Genomic DNA, 25635 nt, shown 5'->3' with positions numbered 1-25635 from the left:
GTAAGGGTTAAATAAATATCGTCAAATAATCGAGATCTCAATTTCAGTGAAAATAATCGTGATTATCATTTTTGCCATAATTGAGCAGCCCTAATTGAGACAGAATAATGCCATAGTGTTGTATGGAATAAATGCACTAGTATAATGTAATGAATTACAATATTTAAAATATAATACCATCTCTTCCATAAAGATTGAGTAAATTTCTGGATTATATTAAGTCTTACTGACATTTTGTCAGATTGGGGAGCGGGGGCTCAATCTGTCAGGGGGACAGAAGCAGAGGATCAGCCTGGCCAGAGCAGTCTACTCCAACAAGGACATCTTCCTCCTTGACGATCCTCTATCTGCTGTTGACGCTCATGTGGGGAAACATATTTTTGAAGAATGCATAAAGAAGGAACTCCAAGGAAAATCTGTCATACTGGTTACACACCAGCTCCAGGTAAGAACACGGTTTCATTCTTTAGTGCTTTCACTAAAGAATAACACTAAATGACAAGAACAACTGATGTAAGCAGTTAAAAGAAGACTTTCCTGACCATATATATTGTAATTTTACAGTCAGAGGCCATGTCTTACCATGACAGGAAGAATAGAAAAAACATCTGTTAATGTTTTATAAAAATCACTATATTCCACTTTGTTAATCTGTATAAAAACCAAAGTGAAAAATTAACCAGGTTACTTGATGGAACATAGCTTGGTCTGAGACTCTGAAATCTGGAAATCAGCTTTCATGAATATGAATATACATATTCATGAAATTAATATGCATATTGTCTAAAATTGTGTTTTTAAATATGACATTTTGGACAAATTCAGTCAAATCTGAAAAAACCTAGAAGGCATTCTTGGCTAATAGTTTACCTACTAATCATAAGTCACTAATCTGAGGAAGAGTATTTGACTGGTGCTCTTACCCGTGAGTTCTAAGCCATTTTGTAAGTCACGCTACTGGAGATAAGAACATCTGTCAAATGACATAAATGTGTACGTACATGTGATTATAGTTTTGAACAGGTCTGACGACACTGTAGATTTTGTTGCCACAGTTGTTCTCACTTATGCTTGCTAGTATTTGGAGTTCTGTGATGACATCCTGGTTCTGGATGACGGGGAGATCAGGGAGGCCGGAAACCACCAAACCTTGATGAACGCCAGCGGACGCTATGCTCAGCTCATCACCAATTACCAGATGGAACAGTCCAAAGTAAGTATACCCTAAATTAAAAGCATGCATCTTGTACCTCTTCTATTTTTATCTTTGATTCTTATTATTATGTTCCTGCAAACCACCTCACCTGTTCTTTATTGTTTTATTATGTCAAAAACAATAAACTTAATGATCAGTTGTAAAACAAGGTACAAATCATTCCATTTGTGGTTATACGTTTGTACGGGCTGTGCTGTAATGCTGTGTTCCTGATATTCTTGCTTGTCAGACTCAGAATGAGGAGGGAGAGGAAGAGGAGGATTTATCATCCCAAGATGCCCCTGAGTTGAAAGAGGTTGAGCTCAGATATCGTGCAGACAGTGGGATGGCAAACCCTGGTAAAAAAAAACTAGGAAGAAAATCATTTTAATAATTTGAACTTTTTGGGTGTTTTTGAATTCATGACAGACTTTACATGTTTTAGTAGTGGTGCTTTTTTGAATACGGTGGGATTTTTGTTTTTTCACTGTCCAGAGACCAGTGTTCAGGGGGATGACGCTGACACTTTCTAAATGTTGCTGTGCCAATGCACGTGCAGTGTTGACACATCAGTACTTTTGATTGTTAAAGAGCAACTGTATAACCAGGGACAGGTCAAAGTTTTGTAAAGCAAAAACAAGGCCTTGTAAAGTAATAACAGACAGGGCAGAAAACTTGTTGACCTGGCTGTTTTTGCTATATACCCATATTATAAGTTCTTGTAACTTCATACCAAAAACATGACATAACATTACTATCATATTTATATGCATCATTGACCCATCTTCATTAGCCCATCTGTAACCGGAAGGTCGCCGGTTCGATCCCCGGGCTCTCTGTCCTGGTCGTTGTGTCCTTGGGCAAGACACTTTACCCTACCGCCTACTGGTGTTGGCCAGAGAGGCCGATGGCGCGATATGGCAGCCTCGCTTCTGTCAGTCTGCCCCAGGGCAGCTGTGGCTGCAACTGTAGCTTGCCTCCACCAGTGTGTGAATGCAAGAGTGAATGAATAGTGGCATTGTAAAGCGCTTTATAAATCCAATCCATTATTATTATTTAAAGTGACTCTTCCCTCTATGCATACAATGTATACAAGTGATCAGTTTCCAGATTTCCTTGCTGTAGGGGTCTGTGGTTCAACTCTTTGCAGTTATGTCTTACAATATGTGGACAATGATAATTTAAGTCAATTTTTGTGATTAGTAGAATGATAAAATTACTTCTATTCTTCCTTTCAGCATTTGACATGTCAGATGAAAAGGATCATGAAACAACAGCTGAGCAAAAGCGTAAGTCTTTAAAGTTCACTTAATTCTGAGTGTCATCCCACCGTTTGTCAGCTGTTTCACTATTACATATTTAGTTGTTATGTGATCCCCTTTTTTACACCAAGCAATACTTTCGATTTTTTAAATATTTTTTATAATGGAAATGCACATGTGATGCATGTCAATGCAAATGGAAGTCACTAATCCTGTTACAACTCTATTAAAATATTTTCCCTGTTTTAAGCTCCTGTCAAGTCTGATGACCAGCTGGTCCATCAAGAGTCCTCCACAGAGGGTGCTGTCTCCTTAAGAACCTACCACCGGTACTGTCAAGCAGCTGGAGGTCTGATATAACACACACATGCATTTACATGATTTTAAGCAATAATGTACCAATATGTACTTAATAGTTGTGCTGCAACTCTTTGCTACAGGCTACATTCTCGTCTTTCTCACTGTCCTGAACATTGTCCTGATGATTGGATCCACAGCCTTCAGCAACTGGTGGCTCAGCTTCTGGCTTGGAAAGGGTAATGGGGTGAGAATCCTCTCTCTCTAGCATTCACACAAAAATAATCTCATCATGCATAAACAGCTTGGGTGAAATGACTATGAGCTCTCAGTCACTGTGTAGCCTAACACAAGTGAATCCAATAAAGATGATTACAAGCACCAGAAGGTACATTGTTTCAAGTAAGATTGCCCGTGTTAGCCAGTCTCTTTAAAATTAGAGGGTTACAATGGACTTAAGGTCAAACCTTGAATTTTTGGCTTTTTCCAGGCTATCTCAGCTTTTAAGTAACCCACAAATACTTACTAGTGATGAGTTCAGGTGGTGGTCAAGTGAGGTCTGTGAGAGTTAGTGCTCTTTGGCCTTGAGCAGTTCTTATTAAGATCAGATTATTGGATGTGCTCATTATACTGCTGCAGTGTGAATCTTTTACAGGAACAGAGTGCTAACTGAATGGTCTGGGCAGAACCAATGTGATGAAGAACATAATATTCCAGCTAGCACATTTCTTAGTGGTACACTCTCGTATTATTCCAGCCTATCAGTACACAGAATACTGGCACATCTTAGTCTACTCATTACGCTTGTTTAGCTTGAGCCTAACCCTAACCATGCTCCAACACCATTACTGCTAAAAATTGTTCTTTAACAGTACTTTTGCATGCTGGAGTGTTATGTTCTTTATTTAGCAAATTCTGGATCTGGAAAGAAATTAGTTTCCATGCACTGCTGTATTAGAAAACTGCTCTCTAGCTGTGTCTTGTCACTCAAGATGACAGTTCAAGAAAGACCCACTGAAACGATCGACACGCCAAGTCCACTCTCTCTCCACTAACAAAAGATATTGTGTCTGTTTTATCGAAGTCATTGACTAACCCAGGTTCAGATCCAGGTGACATCTCAAAAAATCCAGACCTGCACTATTACCAAACGATTTATGGTGTGATGATGCTCATCATGGTGGTACTTGCCCTCATCAAATGCTTCTTTTATACTTACGTCACCTTGAGGGCCTCCTGCAAACTCCACAACACAATGTTCAAGAAGGTACCAAGAAATAATCCCCAGTGTTTACCATCCAACATGACCAATTGAAACACAGATTAACTGCTCAATGATTCAAAGAATGATTATTTTTGTTGTTTGTATTTTCCTCTCACAGATTTTTGGCAGTCCAATGAGTTTCTTCGACACAACTCCAACAGGCCGAATTCTAAACCGTTTCTCTAAAGATCAAGAGGAGGTGGACACTATGCTTCCTCTTGTCATGGATTCTTTCCTGCAGTATTGTCTTCTCGTCACATTCACAATTATCATCATCGCATCCGTTTTTCCATACATGCTTGTGGCTGTAGTCATCATGGGAGCTTTGTTTACCCTCATTCTGTTGTGAGTTAAGTTTTAAAAATTGTCTTAGTGCGAGAGCAGATAGTTGTTTAAGGTACAGTTTGCTCAACATTTGTTTGAATTTATCTGCAGCCTATTCCAAAGGGGTATTCGTCTTATGAAGAAGATGGAAAATATCAGCCGTTCTCCCTGTATCTCACTAACGACTTCTACACTGCAGGGCCTCAGCACCATCCATGCTTACAACACAAGAAACAGTCACATAGAAATGTAAGACACCAGAACTCTTTCACAGAAACAAATAAAAGTCTCTCTATTACTGGTCGTAATAGTAAATAATGTGTTCTTCTGTAAATATCTGTAAATGATGTGGTCTTTGATCGGTGCTCTCAACTCTCATCACGTCGTTGTGTCATATTGTAGGTTCAAGTCCCTGAATGACATCAACTCCAATCACTTTTTATTGTTTCATTCTGGCACCCGGTGGCTTTCTTTCTGGCTGGACTTCATGGCTTCTATTATGACCTTGTTGGTGTCTCTGTTTGTAGTGCTTAGCAGTAATGACTTTATCGCTCCATCCTTGAAAGGCCTGGCCATAACCTATACCATACAGGTAAATAAGGAGAGCAGAGTTATACGTCTAAGTCATGTTGAAATGTGTGTTTGTGTTTTGTTAGACCTTTTGTGTGTTGTCCAGTTGACAGGCATGCTTCAATATGTAGTAAGACTGTCAACGGAAGTGGAAGCAAGGTTCAACTCAGTGGAGCGACTGCAGGAATACATCATGGTCAGATTTCTCTCCGGAAACGATCCATCTTTCATGGTTTTGCCAAGACCAAACCCCAAATTCCCTCTGTTTGCCTCACTCAAAAAATAAACTTTTTTATTTGCAGGATTGTAAATCTGAGGCCCCCAGGCATGTTAAAGAGGCTCAGATCCCACAGGACTGGCCTAGCAATGGGGGCGTCTCCTTCAAAGACTATAAGATGAGGTACAGAGAGAATACACCAATCGTCCTAAACGGCCTTGATTTCCACATTCAACCTGGAGAGAAGCTGGGGATCGTGGGAAGGACTGGCTCTGGTAAGGCCCCGAATTTAGGAGCTATTACGTTTTCTTAATTTTTATTCAGTGGGATTTTTGGAGAAAAAAAAAGATATGTTAATTAGAAATATTTAAATAATTAAGTTTGAAGCCGTCTCTGTCATATTTCCTGTTTTGTAACTTGCTAATAGGTGACAAATCTGGACTGTAGGAAGACCAGTTTAGACCCATGGTTCTTTGAGTGAGTTCGTTAGTGCGTCCACTGATAGAAGATCAAAGTGCTTACTGACCTTGGTTGAAACTGGACTCAGAATGGTCTCCTTATTCCCAGTCACTGATTAAGATGAAAGATAATTTGTTGTCTATCCATTAAAATGTATAACTTTAAACATTCATGTTTTAAATTAAATCTGTCTTTATTTGCATTTTGCACAGTTTCCTTTTTTGGGGAAACAGGGTTGTAATTATTATAGCAGTGAATTCCTAATTATTCCATAGTGCAGATTACAATTTTAATCAGCTATAGTGTAATATTCAGCTACTCTGCTCTGTGCTTTGTGTCTGTAGGGAAATCCTCTTTAGGAGTAGCTCTATTCAGACTAGTAGAGCCTGCAGCAGGAACCATAAAGATAGACGGAGTTGATATTATGTCCATTGGCCTGCAGGATTTGCGCAGCAAGTTGTCCATCATCCCTCAGGACCCTGTGCTGTTCATCGGTACAGTAAGGTAGTGAACCAGAAGTACAGAATCACACACTGATTTTACTCCTGCATGTCAGTCACTAGATAAAGAGCTGTTTTTCCTACAGGTACAACCTAGACCCGTTTAATAACTACACTGATGAGGAGATTTGGGCAGCACTGGAGAAGACCTATATAAAGGACTCAGTATGTTATCAGTATTGTATAGTCTTATTGTTTGTTTTGCCACTTGCTTTTATCCAAGATTTTGCTTTGACAAAAACTAAAACCCACAACGCGTAAGACTGCAGTCTCTGTGACACGTCTGATATAGCCCTAAAAGAAAATGGAATAGCCCTAGAGCCAAACATATATTTTATGTTCATTTTTTGACACATCCTATGTTCATGTTGTTCATGACGTTTATTTAGTTTTACTTCTGTTCTTTGTTTCCTTTAATTAGCTATCAGTTATTAGATTTTTAACAATTTTTCTGCCACTGGCCAGTATTGTTTACTCTCTGACGAGCTCTGCATATTTACTTTATCTTTGCATTGAAAATTTGGAATTTGGACTTTTTCCTCCAGTGCCCTACATTTAGTTCACCTTCCTCTGTGTACAATTATAGTACCATCTGTCCAGGCACATGTTTTTCCGCAGAGGAAAACAACTCTCTAGCAGTTATTAATGGCACCAGTAATGCTGACTAATGTTGCGCTCATGCCGTGAACCTGGAAGTAATAAACCCTAAAGATTTTTATTACAACAAGTTTGATAAGGTTCTGGCATGTCTAAATGTTTATCACAGAATACACTCAGGAACAGTGTTGGTCAAGTTACTTGAAATAAGTAATCAGTAACTAATTACTGATTACTTCCCGAAAAAGTAATCCCGTTACTTTATTGATTACTTATTTTCAAAAGTTATTAATTACTTAGCTACTTTTTAAAAAACACTATTTACAACCTGAATAGGTAATAAAGCAATAGCTCTTTCAGCCCAAATCTAATTTCTGCATAATCCATCATACAAAATGTAATCAAATGGAAAAGTAAATTTTTTAAACTTGTTTTATCAGTTTTAATCTTTTAACTTTATGCATCAAGCAAAAATTGTATTATATGCAACATTCTCTGACTGGAAGAAATTAGTTTAACATTTAAACCTATTTTCTGCACATTCCAGCACATAAAATAAAATATTTTTTTGTGTTAACACTCACTCTTTCAAATAGATGCAAGTAAAACACAGCAGAAAATAAATAAAGTCAAAGACTAGCAGTCCTGTTGCTCTATTTTCACCTGTAAAGCAGGAGTGGCGTAGGCGGAGGTTTTCCCTGGTGCAGGTGTGCCGCACCAGTCAGTTGAAGAATCCGCGAGTTTCTCTGTGAATTTCCCATTACGTCATAGCGCACTCGGTGCTTGCTTGGAAGTTTAGTTTTATTTTTTTTCGCTGAACACGCACAACAGACACTAATGTTTTTGTCACTTTTTATGGAATCAAACTTAAAGGTCAGTACTTCCACGCTTTAAACGCTGCACGCTCATACTCTCTCCCACACTCGATATATGATCCATTGTTGATCTGCACACAGCTGTTGTCACGAACGTCGCACTCGCTTACGTCACTGTCATGAGACATTCTCGCCCAAAAAAAAAAAAAAAAAAAAAATCACGGGTTTAGTAACAAGGTAACGCAGCGTTTCTACGGGAAAGTAACGGTAATCTAATTACCAAGTAACGTGTTACTGCCCATCTCTGCTCAGGAATTCCTTTCTGGCAAAAATGAACTGTAGTAGTCCTTAATCCAAGACTAGCATGGGGGTTGCAAGCCAATCTCACTGGCTCTCCAGCCCGAGGCACCGTCCCAGAATCCTTATGCTGCTCCTGTCTAACTGCAGATAGTCTTTCCATACAAGAGTTCAAACTTTTGATTGCCTTGCCTTAGGCAAGGATTATACGACTTTGTAGTTTATTTTGTGGGCTTTTTTGCTGCGAATATCCTCTTTCTGTTAGCCTGAGGGGTATGAATGGCAGTACCAAAATATGATTTTGTTCCATCAGATCTCCAAGCTGGAAGAAAGGCTACAGGCACCAGTGTTGGAAAATGGAGAGAACTTCTCTGTTGGTGAGAGACAACTGATGTGTATGGCTAGGGCTCTACTCCGTAACTCCAAGGTGTGTACACACATAACACCTTCTTGATGATACTAAATTTAATTTGCAAATACAGTTTATTGGCTGGGATACTGCTGCCACATTAGCTTGTGATGCCTCTACCAATATTTCCATTAATTATTTACCATTGTGTGCATTCAAAGTGTATAATAACATAAGCACTGTAAACATTTTTGTATTTTATGACACTTTTGCCATCCACCGTTTTCTTCTTTCTAACCACCATTACGCTGGTTATTTTTTGGCAGATTATTCTTTTAGACGAAGCCACAGCATCCATCGATTCAGAAACAGATGCTCTCATTCAAAACACCATCAAAGAGGCCTTCAAAGACTGCACCATGCTCACCATAGCGCATCGCATCAACACTGTTATGCATGCAGATCGTATTCTGGTCATGGACAATGGACAGGTACCCAACCCCCCCCAAAAAAAACAAAAAAAAAACCCCCCACAAATGAACACAAATCAAAGATGATTACACAATCTTTAACTTAAACTCACTAAGTGTTCTGTTCGACAGGTGGCAGAATTAGATCATCCAGATGTGCTGAAGCAACGGCCAGACTCTCTGTTCTCATCACTCCTGACAGCTGCTAATACAGTAAACTCCTGAACAGAAGGACAACCAAAAAACTGCTGCATAGTAGTCACTGGGCATGTTCATAACAGTTATCCATATACACAGCCATATCGAAGTCTGTACTGTGATACTACACTCTTTTCTGGTGTGCTTGTATGAGATGTAACTGAGCAGCAGAGATGGAAACTGATAACAGTGCAGGAAAGACAACATAACTATTTACAAAGTTCAAAAACTATGCATTTATCTCTCCTGTCTGCTGATACAAAACAATGAGCACTGTACTTTACTTTACTGGGTTTCTCTTCATATTTCGAATGAGATGACTTCTTATGCACGTTATAGTTTAATTATGTTATGCATTTGCCAAGTCTTTCTTTGCTGCTATTAAATGTAATTTAAATCCTGTTTTTTTGTGTGACATAAAAAAAAAATAAAAAAAAACCATGGTAAATTTCATAGTGTAGGTATATACAGATGACCCTGATAAGATCTGTGCTAATAAATTACTTAAATTTGTGTTTCAGTATTAATTGGTATTTTAAAAAAAGAAATTATATATACAGCGAGATTACCTTTATTTTAAACAGGTTGTGGGGCTACGAGGGCACCAGCAACCCTATGCTGGATATGCAGTTAACAAACGTATGGATGAATTGGGGTTACAAGTGTATCTATATGCTGCCACCTGCTGGCTGCATCCTGCTGCATGTCACCAAAGCTGCTGCCCAAAACTCAGCAAATGTAACTAAATAAATTGTAGTTTTGTTTCATGAGTGACAGTTGGTGACGTAGGACAGTTAAATAATAAAGCCAACAAATCTCTTATCAGCAGTGTATTTCCAAAGCAGCTGGAAAGAATATATTCTAGGAAGAAATCACGGCTTTCACTGGAGATTTTACAGCATTAACACCACCTGTAGGTGCTGTGAGGAGAGCTAGCATGCTTAACCTTTCAATGTAAATCTATGCCAAATATCTTTATATTAAAAACAAAAACAACAATTTCAGATGTTTTACTCCAACTAGTAACTCTAATGTTAGCGATATTGTTCTTTTTTAACTTCTAAGGCTCGGCATTAAAAGGTGAGGTGGTGGAGGAGACAACACATATACAGGGCACATGACAAAAGAAAAGGAAGCAATTTATCATTGTTAGTGGTTTACAAAACAAATGAAAAACTCAAAGATGTCACAACAAATAAAAATCTGCTAGCACTAGCATAAATAAAACTCAGTTATTGGCTGAGTGACAGGTCCCGACCTCTTAGTTCCGCCCTTCACACCATCTGATCCGATTGGCTGAGTTCTGAGTCCTATAGCCAATGGATGCACTCCAGGGCATATATAAGCTGACTTTGTAATTGGTTTTAAGAATGTTGGGTGCTTTTGTGTATGCTGCTCTTCTTAGTTTGATCCCTCCCCCCCAATACAATGATTGTCATTCACGAATCCTCATATTTACTTAATACTTTGTGTGTGTTTCAATAAGGAACCCAAATGACAGTTATTTACTTGCATCTCTGAACAGAAAAATAAAAATGTTTTAGTGGTCAAATTTTATGCTTGACTCATTTCAGACTTCTCAAACAAGTCCAGTCTGCCAGCCCACATTTTGGTAAACAAATCTTTTTAGCCACCACCGCGTCACTGAATGTTTACATTTGATTTAGTGCAGTTGTCCATTGACTGGTGGAATAAATTAAGATGCTATGCAATAACAGATGCATGCAAAAACAAGCAATAGGCTAAAAGCTAATAAAATGGGGATGTGTTTAAACAACAACCGAAAAATGTGAATCTGCAAAGAGAGACCTTTTTGCGCTAATGTCTACTACATCAAAAGGAGACAGGTGTAGGTCGGATGTATCCAGCCCATTCTTGAACATGGCCCACATTTTGGGGATCATCCACAGAAAGACTGAAGATGATATTAAACCTGCATTATCTACAGCGTGGGACCTGGACAAGACAAAAAAAGCAAAAGCAAATGAGTACTGTACATGGAAGACATTCTATATCAAAGAAAGTAACTTTTATTTGGCAGACAGGTTACATTTAGCAATTTCTTTCATCAATGAAACTGACTCTGGTGAGGAACAGCGGAAGGGTATAAGGGTCTCCAAGCTCCGTCGGTATTTTCCAAATGGGCAAGGATGGGGTATTTCCCTGTTGTCATTATCTGTATCTTCTGAGGCAAGAGACACAGGTCCCAATTCTTCTCCCTAAAGAGGCAGAAAAACAAAGACAGACGGAAAGGTGTATAAGCTCAGTCCAAGTAACAAATCTGGAAACAAACAAAATGAAAAAAAAAAAAAAGACATCTAAACTAACTAACAATTAATTGTACTTCCTAATTACAATTTTAGTAGATATGGAAACATGATCAGAAAACATAAAACTAACTACCTCGTCATGTCCTAAACAACCAAAATTAATCAAACTGACACAAATGAAATTATTTAAACATTTTCCAAGCAGAGAAAAAAGTGAATACCTATTTTTATTTATACTACATGCAAATCAAACAGCTCTTCATCGTGTTATTACGCCATGCTCTCCTTTTCTTTGATTTAATTTTTGTCCCTTTATTTATTCATTTCTTTATTTATTTAAATGCAAGCAGCCCTTCCGTGGCGACGTAAGCAAAACCCAGAGAACTGGGCTGCTCAGGTCGATGACAGGTAGTACACCAGATTTCTCCGTTTACTGGTGTTCAATGTTCCCTCTAATTTTTCATGTGTCTGAGCGAACACACAAACTCCCTGAGCGATCCCGTGGACCACTGTGAGCGACCTCAGACGTGTGCACTGTGGTCACGCCAGCATCTAATCCATCCAAGTTAATTAAAAATAATCAAATTACAGCATTTACATTTATGTTAGACTACTTTTAAACTGCTTTAGCCCATTTACAATGAAAATGTTAAAAAAAAATAATAATAATAATAATAATCTAGCCATTGGCCTGTGTAGTATGTTAACACTATTGGAAGTAAAAATAACTTTAACTCCAATTTCGAAAACACAACTTTTTATTTTATTTTATTTTTTTTATAAAGCTCTGACTTGTATTATGAGTATGAGTCTGTGGTCTGGGAGAGAGTCCTGTAACTCTGTCTGCAAAATACAGTATATAATGACCAATGTTGGGCAAATAATTATATAGTTACTCCTCAAAAAAGTAACTCAGTTTGGCAAACAACAAAGTTTTTTGCAGCCATTTTTTTAAATGCAGCCAAGGCATTTTTAAATAAACATTTCAAACTATTTACAGAACAATTAGCTGTTCTGCATCAAATTTGATGCCACACAAATTATTTGTGCCACTCCAAAAATAATTTCTGTCCACTATAAAGGAGAACATCACAAGCCTGATACCTGCAGGCCTGACAACAGGAGATGTATCACTCCTGTAACTCCTGTAACATTCAGCAGTCGCCTCATTGTTCTGACACACACAACAAATATATTGACTACACTACACACTAACTACACAAGATTTGCGCTAAACCTGTCAAATCTCTCACATCTCAAAACACGCCGTCACTCCTAAAACTTCCCCCCGTTTCTTAACAACTAGATGCCACGTTGCCATACCATTTTTTGATTAAAGTATTAATTTTAATTTCAATTCAGGTTAGATTTTTTTTGTGCGCAACGCAGATTTTCTGTGCGCAGAGACCGTGCCAGCAGTGCGCACGTGCGCAGCTTAGAGGGAACATTGCTGGTGTTTAGTTTTTGGTTTGTGTGAGTATGGCCCCATCTACATCGCTCAGCTCGGTGTTGTGCCAAAACACCGGGCCTGTTCTAAATACAAAGCTCAGCGCTCCCAAAACGTCTTGTCATTACGCGGCTTCACTAAAACCACCAACTTTCAGGAAGCTGGTTCACGACTCGAAGCTTCTCGAAGCCGCTGTCCTGGCAATAAAGCACTAGTAAGTGTAATTACAGGAACAACTCCATTATTTATATTTATTCTTGCAATTTTTCCTTATGCAATGGATGTTTAGTTTCAATATTCCAACAAAGAAATTCTTCAAACTGCGGCCTTTCTTTTGTAAACAACAGGTTGTCTACAAGACTTCAGTGCGCTTTTAGGGTCATGCTCGTGCAAAAATCAAAGGGATAACACGGTCTCTCAAGACCTCTTACCCCCCACACAACCAAGTCCGCAGGATGCTCCACACGTGCCGACGCCATCTTCCGTGAGAGGTGATTGGTCTGTAGGCGGCGCTTTTATACTAATCGATCGATCTGCAGAGGAGGTTTGGTAATAAGGCTACCTTATCTATGAGCTACGTGGTCTTTAAAGCTATGTAGTCTTCTGCAACAGACAAGTGACTCTGGGAGGGATGTATCATCAGCTTGTTATATTTGCCAGTTTTGTTGATATTAGGCAGGAGAATAGTCAGATTTTTAAAACATAGTAACTAGTAAGGAAAAAGGATTATTCTAAGTTTGGATTGACTGATCAGGATAGAATAATCCCTGAGGACTGCTCATGGATGGATGCCATCAAATGAAACATAGATGTGAGACGACAAGTGCGGCTTACCATGACTCAAGTCCAGCCATAAAGAAAAGAAATAACTTCTTTATTATTAACATGGTATCTGAAGGGTCAGTACATTGCTGTTTGTGTAATGAAAATACAACTGCAAGTCCAAAACAAGGTCTGTAAAAAGTCTGTAAATAACCGCGTATATACAATTCTACATGAAAAAAAATTGTGCCCTTTTGTCGTTTTAATTTTGTGGGATTCAAACAGTGTCAGGAAAGCATTTCTCATTCATTGTATAAAATGTAGACCCGCAAATACATGACAGTAAAAAATGCTGTTACTACATTTGTCCAGCAGATGGCAACCTTCGCTTAGCAACAAAAAAAGTAATAACCACAGAGTGCCACTTGCAACTCTTCACTATCCTGTATGGCACTATACTTTGCATGTTTTATAAAACCCTGAGAATAATAATTTTAAAAATACAAATATATGCTAAAATATACAAAAGTCATTCACTTCTAGAAATAAAAGTTATCCAAGATGCTTTTCTTTCCATTACTCGTGCCCAAGCCAAGTCTTCCTCACCAGCTTGACTGTGTTAAGTGAATACTGTTTCTGTCCATGTATTGCAAATATTTCCATCCACCAGACAGATTTCAGGTATCACTCAGATAGAACAACAAACTGACACAAAGGCAAGCTGCTGGATGTCTGCAGGCTGACATGATGACTATAACAAGTTGACAGTTATCTGAGCAGTCTATTTTGAGCAGACAGGCACACCTGCAGGTTATTGCTCTAGGTATTTCAGCAATAGAAATCCAGCCCATGCTTGTGCTGCTGCTGCTGGGAGGATGTAGTGATCTCATCTGGAGCATGAGCAGGCCAACTGTGGAGGTCCCCAGTGAGTTTGGAATCCAAAAGAGTCTCCCTCATCTGTTGGTTCTCCCTTGTTGCTGCCTCCCACACCACCTCCAGCTCTTCCTCTATCTCCCTGCAGATGTGAAGAGAGGAGACAAGAAAATGAGTCAGACGATCCATTTGTCCATCATTCTACATATTTGATAAGTTACAGTATTGTGAAATAGCAATAAAGTTACACAATACCAACTGGACCTGTGTAAACTGAATTTACACCCCTTGGCAGCTAAAGTGGGCACACAGGTCTGATCACTCCCACCCCTGCTCAATCAAATCATCACCATTTTTAGAAACATGGATTTGCTTTACATTTGTCAGGAGCAGGAGGAATCTGAATTTTGTCAGAACACACCTAGATGATCTCCAGATTTTCATAGTTGAACTGTTTGGATGACAATGGTCAGGATTTTCTATGAGTTGTGTTGTGGCGAGTGCCGTACTTTATGCTGTTTCATGTTGGGGCAGCAGGTTGAGGATCGCAGATGCCAACAGACTCAATAAACCGATCAGTTACTGGCCAGTAACACTGTGGGGGTGGAGCTGGCGTCAGAGAAGCGGATGTTGTCCTTGATAAGGACAATGCTGGACAATACCTCCAACCCACTCCATGACGTACTGGCCAGTCACAGGAGCACAGTCAGTGAGAGACTGAGATTAGTCAAATGCACCACTGAATGACACAGGAAATCATTCCTGCCTGAGGTCATCTCTCTGTACAGTTCCTCTATCTAAAGCCCAAGTACACACTGCAATCGTTGCACACCATTAATATCGCATCCTCTACAGCGATAATAAAAAGTCAAAATGATAAGAGGGGCACCTCAGTGTCAACTGTATACATTTAATTTTAGTATAATAGCATATAATAGTATAGTAGTGTAATATACTGGGAGATTTGTAATTAGAGCTTTTTTGCTATATTTTGTATTATTTTGTTTAACTTAGTTAGGTACTGTTCTTAGTGTCATGGAGCGACTGTGACAACATAATGTCCTCCGGGATTAATAAAATATTCTGATTTTGAATGTTGGGCTGCTTTGCTCCTTTTGCTATGACTTTCCGTAACTTTAAGTAACTTGAAATCTGCTCTCTGAAGATCCTAGAGTTAATCCCATGTCATGAGTGCAAACGGTGCAGCATGACAAAAATGTGTTTTAAATTTTTTTTTTAAAAGAGGTTAAAGAATTTCTACGCCTAAAGTCCTCAGCTATGGAATTCAGTAGTCTTGACTACAAAGGCTCAGCTTTAGTGACTAAAAACCCCAGAAACAAAGCCATGCCAAAAGACCTCAAGCAGCAATAATGTCATATGGAGTCAGCATCTCATTGATCTAGGCAGGCACCAGAGTGTGTAGGGCTTTAGAAACCAGCAATAAAATCTTAAAATCAATTCTAAAACTAACAGTTAATCATAATAATAATAACTTTATTTATTACAAAGTACTGTACAGCTATTTGAAACTAAAAAGATAAATAAATAAAAGTGATACAAGTAAAAACACAATACACGTTAAAAACAGTAAGAATTTAAAAACTAGAAGGCATAGAGTTAAGACATGTAAGATAGGGTGAACAAATGTGTCTTCAACTTAGTTTAAAAAACCTCTACAGAGCATGCCTGCCTAATATCTTGAGGGAGGCTGTTCCACAGAAACGGGGCACGAAAAGAAAAAGCACGCTCTCCAATTGTCTTTTTTCTGTCTCTAGGAACCTTTAGAAGGCCAGAGTGCTGAGATCGTAGAGCACAGGATGGAACGCAAAGGTGTAAAAGGTCGGAGAGGTATGAAGGTGCCAATCCATTTGAAGCCTTGTAGGTGAGCAGCAGGACCTTAAAATCTGCTCGAACCTGACAAGGTAGCCAATGAAGAGATCTCAGTACAGGGGTAATGTATTTCCCGGTTCTTGTTATAATGCGAGCAGCTGCATTTTGCACCATCTGTAGACCTCTAAAATTTTCTTTGGTAGCCCAGAAAGAAGAGCATTCATGGACAAGAACCTCTGCAGTGTCGCTTGACAAAACCTGTCTGATTTTGGCTATGTTCCTCAAATCATAAAAGGTGGTCTTTGTTATCTCTTTTACATGAGACTTGAAGGAGAGCACCACGTCAAACCACACGCCCAAGTTTTTTACCTTGTCCCTGCAATTTATGACATTGTCTCAATTTTCAAGATGAAATTTCGCAACAAGTGCTGAAATTTTTGTGGTCATTGAAGGCCATTGATGGTCACTCTTTTTTCTTTGTGTTAAAACTCTGGTAGCGACATTTTGAATGACATGCATTCTGTGTATGCTGAAGCCTGAATAAAGTCCACTATGGTAATCAAGTCTGAAACAAATAAGAGGATGGATGACCTATTCTAAATCGGACTGTGACAGGAATGGCTGAATTTTTTACATGTGTCTAAGAAGAATTAAACAGAATTGAATGATATTAGACGTCTGTATATTAAACAAGAGCTCAGAGTCTTTTTGGTTTTGAGCCTCTTTGCAAACACAAAGCTCAGACTAGAAGAGAGTTCAATACTATTTCTGTTGGAGGAAAGTGTAATTATGATTATTTCAGTTCTGGAGTCATTCAGCTTAAAAAAACAACAACCAGATTCAGAAAGAACTTTGAATCTCTGTGAGATCAGCACGAAATAAAGTCAAAAAGCATAAAAAACAGAAAGAATGTCAAATACTTTTTCAGTTTTGCGGCATCAGTTTTCAATAAAATAATGACTAATCAAGTGAAGTGGAGTTGGCATTAAAGCAAGAAACTGAAGAATGAAGGAAAATGTTTAAATACAGTGAATAATGGCACGTTTGTATATAATAATAAGCGAGGAAGGGGCTTTTCTTTTCGAAAACACTATCCAAAACAGACTGTAGGTTTCTACCGTAAACCTGTCATCAGCATCGCAGATAATGGGGATGCAATGGCTGCAGCAACAGTCCTCTGCTGTCCTTATATCACTCTGGGTTGCTGGGAAGTGCATGCTTCATCTTCTTTCTCAATTATATCTAAAGTAGCGCCAGAGGCATTGTATATTATGATTGAAAAAGAGAAGCACACATAGCACCCCATCAGAATGTAATAGAACAGAAATGTAGTTGTTGGTTTGGGTGAATTTCACAGTGCAGGCACTCCAAAATGAAGAGTATACTGTGCAAATAGGAGTATGCATTAAGATAGATTGAGAATGTGTGGAAAATCAGTGCTTTGTAATAGAAAGGATAGCTAAAAAGGTATTGTTACAAATAAACATAAAGCAATACAAACTGCAGCTACTGAAAAGCTCATTAAGTTAAATGGACACCTCTCCATATTAGATAGAAAATGAAACATTACGATCTTTATAAACACAAGATTCACTGTGGGGCTTTTAGTCAAGAACTAATTGAAAAAATCCATCAGTCGTGTGTTTATGCATGTGTGTGTGAATGTATAAGCCTGAAGGTTAATGCCAGCAGTCATATCAGCAAGGGTTTAACATTCAGCTGATCACAACATTAACTGCTTACAATCCAAACAAACATGGGTATAATCTGAGGACTAAATGTCTTCCTAATCCACTGTAATCGATTGCACTGACAGTTTAAATAAGACTTTGATCCTTTTTAAAAAATATATATTCTACACACGAATGCCCAATTATTTATTCATGTGAGTCTAGCCTGCCATCTGATGTGCATTCTTAATGTCAGCAACAAGCCAGCAGTCAAATTAGAAACGTTACACAAACAACAGGTGATGTATTTGGTATATTGAGAGTGATCCTGGATCTTTTCTAATGGAAAGAACTTATAGCAGGAAAAGAAAACCTGAGTTAAAAGCTAACAAGATGTGAGTCAAATTTTCTGAACATGTAACATATTTTTTTTTAAAACCCATAAAAACAAAAAAAATACTAGTTGCTGACCAGATGCATTTTTCTGTTGCTACACAAATATACATTAACTAGAGCAAACGCTTTTTAAAGGCTCAATACTGCAGTGACTGAGCATCAGGCTTTACGGCACTATAACTCTCTTCCTTCTGCGATTCAGTAGCAAAAGTTTATAACCAGATTGACCTATGATGTGTTTAATAAACAGCCTCTGGTTGAACAGTCAGTTAATTAGACTGTGCTGATAATCAGGGGCTTTCGACAAACAAGCACGAGTGTTATAAACTTCATCACTTTCTGTGGCATCTGGCCGGACTTGGATTAGACATCACAAATCTCACAAGCACACAGAGAGCTACCTTCCTCAATTAGAGATTATAAATAAAATATAAAGCTTTTAAAATCAGTCTCCCTGAAGGCTTTAAATCGCATTGACCACAACACTTACCTCCATGTCAGTAGGGATTTTTTTTTTTTTTTTTAGTTGGAGCAGACGAGCACTTCCTCATGAAATTAACTCACCAGGCACAATGCAGGAAAAAGTGGAGTGTTTCTAAATAAAGCAGCAATCACTCTGCTCGGCCAGGGTGTTATATTGCATTTAGATGATATGGGAATAACTGTCAGAGGGAGATGATTGTTGACGGCTCAGATGTGGCAACATTCACGCATTCAACACCGAAACAAAACCATAAAATTTGACTTCACTCAAAGTGAAGATGACTTGTTTGCCTCCTTAGCTCAGTGTGAGATGTGGTGACATTTGAGTTTGATCACAGCACGGGTACAAAATGAGCAGTGTCAGTCCAAAAATGTAGATGTGGTCTGCCTGTAGTGAGGAAAAAAACCAATCTGAGTTCATTTCCCACTAACTGAGTTTGTTTTCTGTGCCCAGGGAAGTTACTCGGTTCAGCCTTTCATATGTAGCTGTCAGGCTTCTTAGAAGAACCTACTCTAAATTGTTCTGCCTAACCATGATGTGAACAACAAAAATAAATAACCTCAATATTTCTTTAGCTGTTGGTTTGCTCTACCAAGCAGGACAGCTGTTTATGATTTGATTGATTTAAGATAAGATACCTTTATTAGTCCCACAAGGGGAAATTTCATGTTAATGCTGCCGACCTATTGCACGCAATGGCGGCGCCATCTTACCCTCCGACCATACATACATTACACAAAAACATCACATGGGGAAGACAGGTCAGAGAGGTATAACAATGCAAAATGCACCACATGAGGAAAGATAGGGAGAAAAAAATATAACTCCCCCCAGACTGAGCTTCAACAGGGAGATCAGTTTGAGAACAGAAAAAAAACACCTCTGCACAAAGCACATGAAAAAACTCTTAATACACCAAAGAAACACATGACAAGCAACAGGGATGGGTAAAGGGTGAGAGACAGCCAATGTAGACAGTACATCCGGGCCTGCAGCATCGGAGGGGAATAAGCGTTGAAGGCGTTTGGAGGGGGGATGAGTGTACATCTGCATGTGTATATATATGTCTGTGTGCGTGTGTGTGTATGTGTCCAGATTTGATACAACATTTATTAAAGAAAATAAATACTGTCTTTATGAACCTTTACTTTCTTTAGATTTTGTTCATGTTATGCGATATTGTTGAAAATATGCACTTTAGATGCACCGATTAGACTCCTTTGTGCATTAGCTGTATTATGTTTAGATCTCTGTTTGAGCTTTAGGCAGGACTGTGGGGAAGCACTTTAATCTTAGCAAATGATCATAATTTCTAACAATCTCAACGGGGAAAAAAAGTCAAACTAATACAAAGCAACTCAAGGTCTGCATCAGCAAATGAGTCAGTGTGTCTGGTTAAAAGTCGTAAAGCAGGTGTGTATGGTCTCACGTTGTTTGTATCTTTTGCACTCTGACACTTTTCCAGTTGATGCTGTGTCTGACTATAATGTGCACATGATGACAGTCTGACAACCTTAATTTGCTTGTGAGGACCATATAAGGTGCAGCAAAGCTTCAGAAATAAGCCTAAGTAGAAGTTACTACTGGTACTCTGGGTTAGCTCCAAGTGTACATCAGAACATCTCTCTGAAGTCCACCACTGAAGTCTGGTTGCCTTATGTTTACCTGTAAAAGACAGATCAATCTTTTGTCATTGTAACTGTTTTATCTAAGGAGCTTGTAGAGAAAAGTGTTTGGACTTCTATTCTAAGAAGTCCAGATGCTTTTCTTTACAAGCTCCTTAGACTACGATGACCTGGATGACTGACAACCTTCACAGACATAACTGTTTTATCATATAGTTTCCGTTCCAGCTCTCACTAGAGTGTCTTTGCATGATTAACACCTCAAGGATCTTATCTTATATCTGGTCTCATATTAGGCCTTTGATTAGCAACTCAATTAATTTTCTGCCTGAAACAAGCTCATTTAGCTATTCTCCCTTGAAGGCCACCCTCCCTTTAAGCCTGCTTTTTTCTGATAGGCTGCTCCTGACCTAAAAGAAGGTTTGAACTGTAAGTGGGTGGGGTTTCTGTGTTTCTGGGACATGGATATCTCTTTCACTGACAGACAAGAGTAGACCAAAACTGCTGAAACAGCACAACAGTTATAAAGTTATCTGCCTGTCTGATTGTGAGTGATGGAAAATTAAAAAAAGAAAGTAAGAAAGAAAGAAAAGAAAGTGCAATAGATCCCTTTAAATCTTGTTTCAGGCTTCTTCTTTTTTTTTATTTAAATTCCCAGCTGTGTGAGTTTCCTACTGATTGGTGACTTCTTACTTCTAGATGACTACAGTTCTGGACAAATCTATGATCCTGGCGGTTCATCAAAAGCCTATATATTATAAAAGGCACACATAAAATTTTTATAATGACCAATTTTCCCTGCAATTTTAAAGGCAGGGAAAAAAAACCCTCCCGACTGTAAATTTATCTTGAGAACATTAACTTGACTGTGAAGGAAAAAAATGATCTCATTCCTAATTAACAATGTTCCTCGGAGTGAATGACTTTTGCTAAAAAACACTTTGTCCTTTGCCTTCGGTGAGTAAAGACTCACACGTCTGCTAATTACCTCCAACCCAAACAGTTACCTGGGGCAACAGCTCTCACCGCTGCTTCCTATGAGGCTACTCACTACTCACACAGAATACAAAGATTAATCTTGGTGCTACAACAGATGGAAAATTCAATAGGAGTGTGTATGTTTGGTGGGATAGCTGCAGGAGCCAAAAGCCACACAGATGCAGTCTGACCTATTGTATTTAGCAAGGCTTAGCAGTAGCTCTGCCATCCCAGAAAACCTCCATTACAATAATAGCTTCAGTAAGCTGTCGCCATATCAGGATTTGGTCTGTTGCTCTGCAGCAGAACATCTCACTCCTTACCTCCCCCATCCTGTCTCAGTCAGCGAAGACACTAACATCATTCTGAGTTATTCTGAGCTGTTGGGGATCATAAGGCAAATAAGGCAGAAAGACAGCTACAGGGAAAAACACTAGCATCTCTCCTTAATTATGACTTTAAGCAAGTATTTTGTCCTTAACTAAAGAGAAGTTAGTCACAGCAATACAAATACATATTTACAAAATTTTACTCATCCAGATAGATATAAGTTTAAATTTTTCATTGATCATTAAAAATAAAATCAACCTATTATAACAAACACTGCAAACCAATTTAAAATTTACATTATTTTGTAACTGAAAACCAAAAAACCCCCTGAAGAAATGGCATCTTGGTGTTGAGTTGGGTTGGGTTGAGGTCTACAAAAGGTTATGGATTTTCTATGTCAGCTACATGTACAGTTTGGACTACAAAAGTATCACTGCTGTGTGTCAGTAACAGTCCTCTTTCACTTCATGCTTTAGGCTGGAAAACAAATTGCAAGGAAAAGAAACTAGATTTAACATAGGTTCCACCATAATAGCGGTCTCGAACTCCAGGCCTCGAGGGCCGGTGTCCTGCAGGTTTTAGATGTGTCCTTGATCCAACACAGCTGATTTAAATGGTTAATTTACCTCCTCAACATGTCTTGAAGTTCTCCAGAGGCCTGGTAATGAACTAATCATTTGAATCAGGTGTGTTGACCCAGGGTGAGATCTAAAATCTGCAGGACACCGGCCCTCGAGGCCTGCAGTTCAAGACCCCTGCTCTATAACGTTCAACCACCTGATGAGCCACTAAAAGCATAAACATCTTGGTCACTACATGATCCTCCTGAAATACACCACACCTTTGTGCCCAGAACCATGTAACTCAAGAGGAACAGAGAACCAGCTATTATCCCCTCTGGTCCTTTACTCTGCTGGATAAAGCAGATTCAGAACCACTCGTGAACCTGATAATTAACTACTGCTAAAAAATATGTTTATCCACATTCTTGGACATAGGCATTAATTATGCATGAGTCTCCAAGTGTGCACAACATTAACATAAAATAATGTCAGCAATTTACACTTCTCATTTTCCCACGAGTGAAAACAGGAGAGATTAATGCTGCATCAGACAAAAAGTCGAACCGACTTTAGATTAGCTGTTGTAGTTCACCTGAACCTAAATCTAAAACGATGCTTAAACTTAATTCAAAACGGAATCTATGGCTATTTTACAACATAGCATATGACAACAAACTCAGTGTAAACCCATTCTCAGGCAGTTCTTAATCTATTGCATCATTTCCAAACAATTATTCATCACTGAGCTCAAATCCACCCACTCAAAATCCTGAAAAACATGCTAAAAATATGTTTTATCAACAAACACCAAACAGTGAGAGCAGATTATGCATTCAGGTCTTAGCTAGAAGGCTGCAGAAAGAAATCAAACAAAAGCTGAAATGTTTGTTGGGAGGAAGCTAGCTCTATAAGGACTGCTCTTCTATGTTCTGCTTTTTTGTGGCTGGATATGGCGAAGACAGGACTGCAGAGGGGAGAGGGGAAAAAAGTGATCTGAAGACTCAAACCCCTCCTGAGCTCCTGGAAGTCTCAGGCAATGCAGCTTCCCTGGAGGCTACGCAGAACTCAGCATGCAGGCGGTAATCACAACTTATCAGCATCTCTGCTGCTGTATCATGGGCAGAATACAAAGCAGTGGATCAGAGAGAAACGAATGAAGCAGAGATAGATTTTCTTCTGTTCAGTTCTGAAAAGTTTGTCTTCACCCTAGTCAATTCTCATTTAAATCGTCTCGTAACGCTTAAATGGAGAAGAAGGTACTTCTGGTTTTTTTAAATCACCAAGATTTTACTCACCATCAGCTATTGCCACAATAACACATTTTATTCTGTGCCACCATTTGGAGGTCAGTCATAGATTCATTCACATGCACTCTGATGACTGGGTAAAGCTGACTCAAGGGTATCTGCAGTTACTCAAAGGCAGTGGTGCAGCGGTTTGTGGTGTGGTAAAGCCAGTAGGTTAGTAATGTCTGTGGTAATGTGTACAATTTGTCATTAAGATGCCCTAAGGGCAGACCAGGACAGGATCTTCTAACAATCTGATTAGCTTGCTTTCATTTGATAGCAGCAGGCAGCTGGCTCAGAGACTGAGCTAAAAACAGACTAACAGGGGAATAAAGGGGAAGCGGTAGATTGTTTCAGGAGCATCAGAGTACAAAGACTCAGTGTTCACTGGGTGTCGTACTACAATAGTCTAAAAAGAACCAAGAATATACGATCAACTACTGTATACACGAAATATTTACTAAATACATAACGTAAAGTATGTGCTGACATGTTCTCAATCAAATAATATCATATTTACTGAAAATATATTGCTTCAGGCAGTATTCATGTGAATCCTGTTAAGAATCAGGTGCAGTTTTTCCACCCTAAGCAGTCCAGCGTCTGTGAGCACTGTGTACAACTGTGGGGTTGGTGGTAACGTTGGAAGAAATTGCTGATCCTGGGGAGGGAGGGAGGGCTAACTCATTTTATGTGAAGGGAGGATTTTAGAACGGAGCTGTATGATCTGCTGTTTCCACCACTTTACAGAATGTCAGCATGTATGTCCTGAACCCAGTGATGAAAGAGAAAAATGCACTGTACACATACATACACTGGACAGAACACACAGATATATAATGACATAGGACACTGACGAGATGTTTTAAAAAAGTGATATTTAAAACCTTTTTTGGCTTCTTGTGTTTACAGCTTGCTGTGAAGTTGATACTATTTACTCTAGGTAGGGTAGGAGCGTGAGCAATTATCTTAGCAAAGAGATACAAACATCAGCAAAGGTATCAGCTTTAAATGGTCATATCAACAAAATCACTGTAATGTAAACATTTACTGTCTTACTTTATCTTCTGAGGGGAATAGTTTTGGCTCTAAATGCTTCATTATACTTGCAAGAGAGCTAATAATGGTGTCTGAGGGCCATGTGGCACTGAGCAGGCATCATAACGCGGGTCCACATGTTGTTAAACTACTGAGACCAAACTAAAATTAAAGATATATGGGGTCCAGAGAGTAATGGTAAATGGCCTGTATTTGTATAGCGCTTTTACTAGTCCCCCCTAGGGACCCCAAAGCGCTTTACACACCCAGTCATCCACCCATTCACACACTGGTGGAGGTAAGCTACAGTTGTAGCCACAGCTGCCGTGGGGCAGACTGACAGAAGCGAGGCTGCCATATCGCGCCTGGTGTTGGCCATATTCTGGCCAACACCAGTAGGCGAAGTGTCTTGCCCAAGGACACAACGACCGAGACTGTCTGAGCTGGGGCTCGAACGGCAACCTTCCGATTACAAGGCAAACTCCCAACTCTTTAGCCACGATCGCCCAAGATGTGGCTGTAGGAATTGCCCAATGTGGATCTGTGGACAAGGAATGTCTCAGTTATGGGTAATGACTTCTTCTTTTTTTTTTTTGAATGGAATACTTTTAATTGTGGACAGACCTACTGTCTGCACAAACATGCATGAGGAGACATGGCTGGCCCATAAAATTATGGCTACAGTATGGAAGCAGAAGAGTCAACAGTGAGGTAATGAACCTAGCAGAATGAAGCCTGGTTACAACCGTTTATTGTCTTGAGTGGAAGAAGCACAGACAATTGAGTAATATAACTGGGTGTTCAATGCAGCGTCACCTATTCACATTGTAACATTATGTACACACCCCCAGAACAAAAAGCTATACAATAAATCAGTATTGCACTAAACAGTGTTTGCATCTTGCTCCATTTCCACACGTCAGTGTTTTTTCAGTGTACTGATAAGCCCTATTGCGACTTAAGAAATGATATTGCTTCTTTTCTTCAAATTTTCATGTGAATATTGTGTATGTCTGTGTTGTTATTCAGTGCTTTCTAATAAACGATTAAGATGTTTGATCTCGCACGACTGAGCAAATACAGATTTTGACTCGATTAATAGCAGGGACACAGGGCCCGATGGGCGTCGTCACCACCTCACACACACACACCGTCACCGCCTCTGCTCTTCGTGTTGCTGCCATTTCACAGATCGGGAGGGCTGACACACACACACACACACACACACACACACACACACACACACACACACACACACACACACACACA

The 25635-nt window shown here is 39.1% G+C and overlaps 3 protein-coding genes across 3 annotated transcripts in view; 1 reads left to right on the top strand and 2 right to left on the bottom strand.

Annotated features, from left to right (window-relative positions):
• Nucleotides 1-9136, top strand: part of abcc12 (ATP-binding cassette, sub-family C (CFTR/MRP), member 12) — a 31378-nt gene extending 22242 nt beyond the window's left edge. The window contains exons 15-31 of the mRNA XM_005727532.1: nt 242-445; nt 1079-1213; nt 1446-1554; nt 2434-2484; nt 2708-2806; nt 2898-3001; nt 3839-4021; nt 4137-4363; nt 4454-4591; nt 4745-4934; nt 5019-5108; nt 5215-5404; nt 5933-6092; nt 6175-6253; nt 8111-8224; nt 8473-8637; nt 8749-9136. Coding sequence (XP_005727589.1) covers nt 242-445; nt 1079-1213; nt 1446-1554; nt 2434-2484; nt 2708-2806; nt 2898-3001; nt 3839-4021; nt 4137-4363; nt 4454-4591; nt 4745-4934; nt 5019-5108; nt 5215-5404; nt 5933-6092; nt 6175-6253; nt 8111-8224; nt 8473-8637; nt 8749-8841 — 2331 coding nt within the window. The 3' untranslated portion in view covers nt 8842-9136. The remainder of the gene's footprint in view (nt 1-241; nt 446-1078; nt 1214-1445; nt 1555-2433; nt 2485-2707; nt 2807-2897; nt 3002-3838; nt 4022-4136; nt 4364-4453; nt 4592-4744; nt 4935-5018; nt 5109-5214; nt 5405-5932; nt 6093-6174; nt 6254-8110; nt 8225-8472; nt 8638-8748) is intronic.
• A 1259-nt stretch (nt 9137-10395) lies between these two features.
• LOC102203319 (multidrug resistance-associated protein 9-like) lies at nt 10396-13011 on the bottom strand. The gene is made up of 3 exons (XM_005727531.1): nt 12963-13011; nt 10897-11033; nt 10396-10770 (listed from the first exon to the last, which is right to left on the bottom strand). The coding sequence occupies exons 1-3, from the start codon at nt 13008-13010 to the stop codon at nt 10584-10586; spliced, it is 372 nt and encodes a 123-aa protein (XP_005727588.1). The 5' UTR covers nt 13011; the 3' UTR covers nt 10396-10583.
• Nucleotides 13012-13423: 412 nt separating this feature from the next.
• Nucleotides 13424-25635, bottom strand: part of cep89 (centrosomal protein 89) — a 53912-nt gene continuing 41700 nt past the window's right edge. Inside the window, exon 18 of the mRNA XM_005727529.1 lies at nt 13424-14308. Coding sequence (XP_005727586.1) covers nt 14122-14308 — 187 coding nt within the window. The 3' untranslated portion in view covers nt 13424-14121. The remainder of the gene's footprint in view (nt 14309-25635) is intronic.

Source organism: Pundamilia nyererei, unplaced genomic scaffold (assembly GCF_000239375.1).
Source record: "Pundamilia nyererei isolate P.nyererei 1_Seehausen unplaced genomic scaffold, PunNye1.0 scaffold00025, whole genome shotgun sequence".
In the NCBI taxonomy this organism is placed as follows: Eukaryota; Metazoa; Chordata; class Actinopteri; order Cichliformes; family Cichlidae; genus Pundamilia; species Pundamilia nyererei.
The sequence above is the reverse complement of the archived record's forward strand: the minus strand, read 5'-3'. Positions and strand labels throughout refer to the sequence as shown.

Coding starts and splice junctions, on each gene's coding strand:
- LOC102203319 (XM_005727531.1), bottom strand. CDS start 13,010: ATGGCGTCGGCACGTGTGGAGCATCCTGCGGACTTGGTTGTGTGGGGG. Junction 11,034..12,962: donor CGGACTTGGTTGTGTGGGGG/GTAAGAGGTCTT, acceptor CTGCCTCTTTAG/GGAGAAGAATTGGGACCTGT. Junction 10,771..10,896: donor TTCCGCTGTTCCTCACCAGA/GTCAGTTTCATT, acceptor TGTCTTGTCCAG/GTCCCACGCTGTAGATAATG.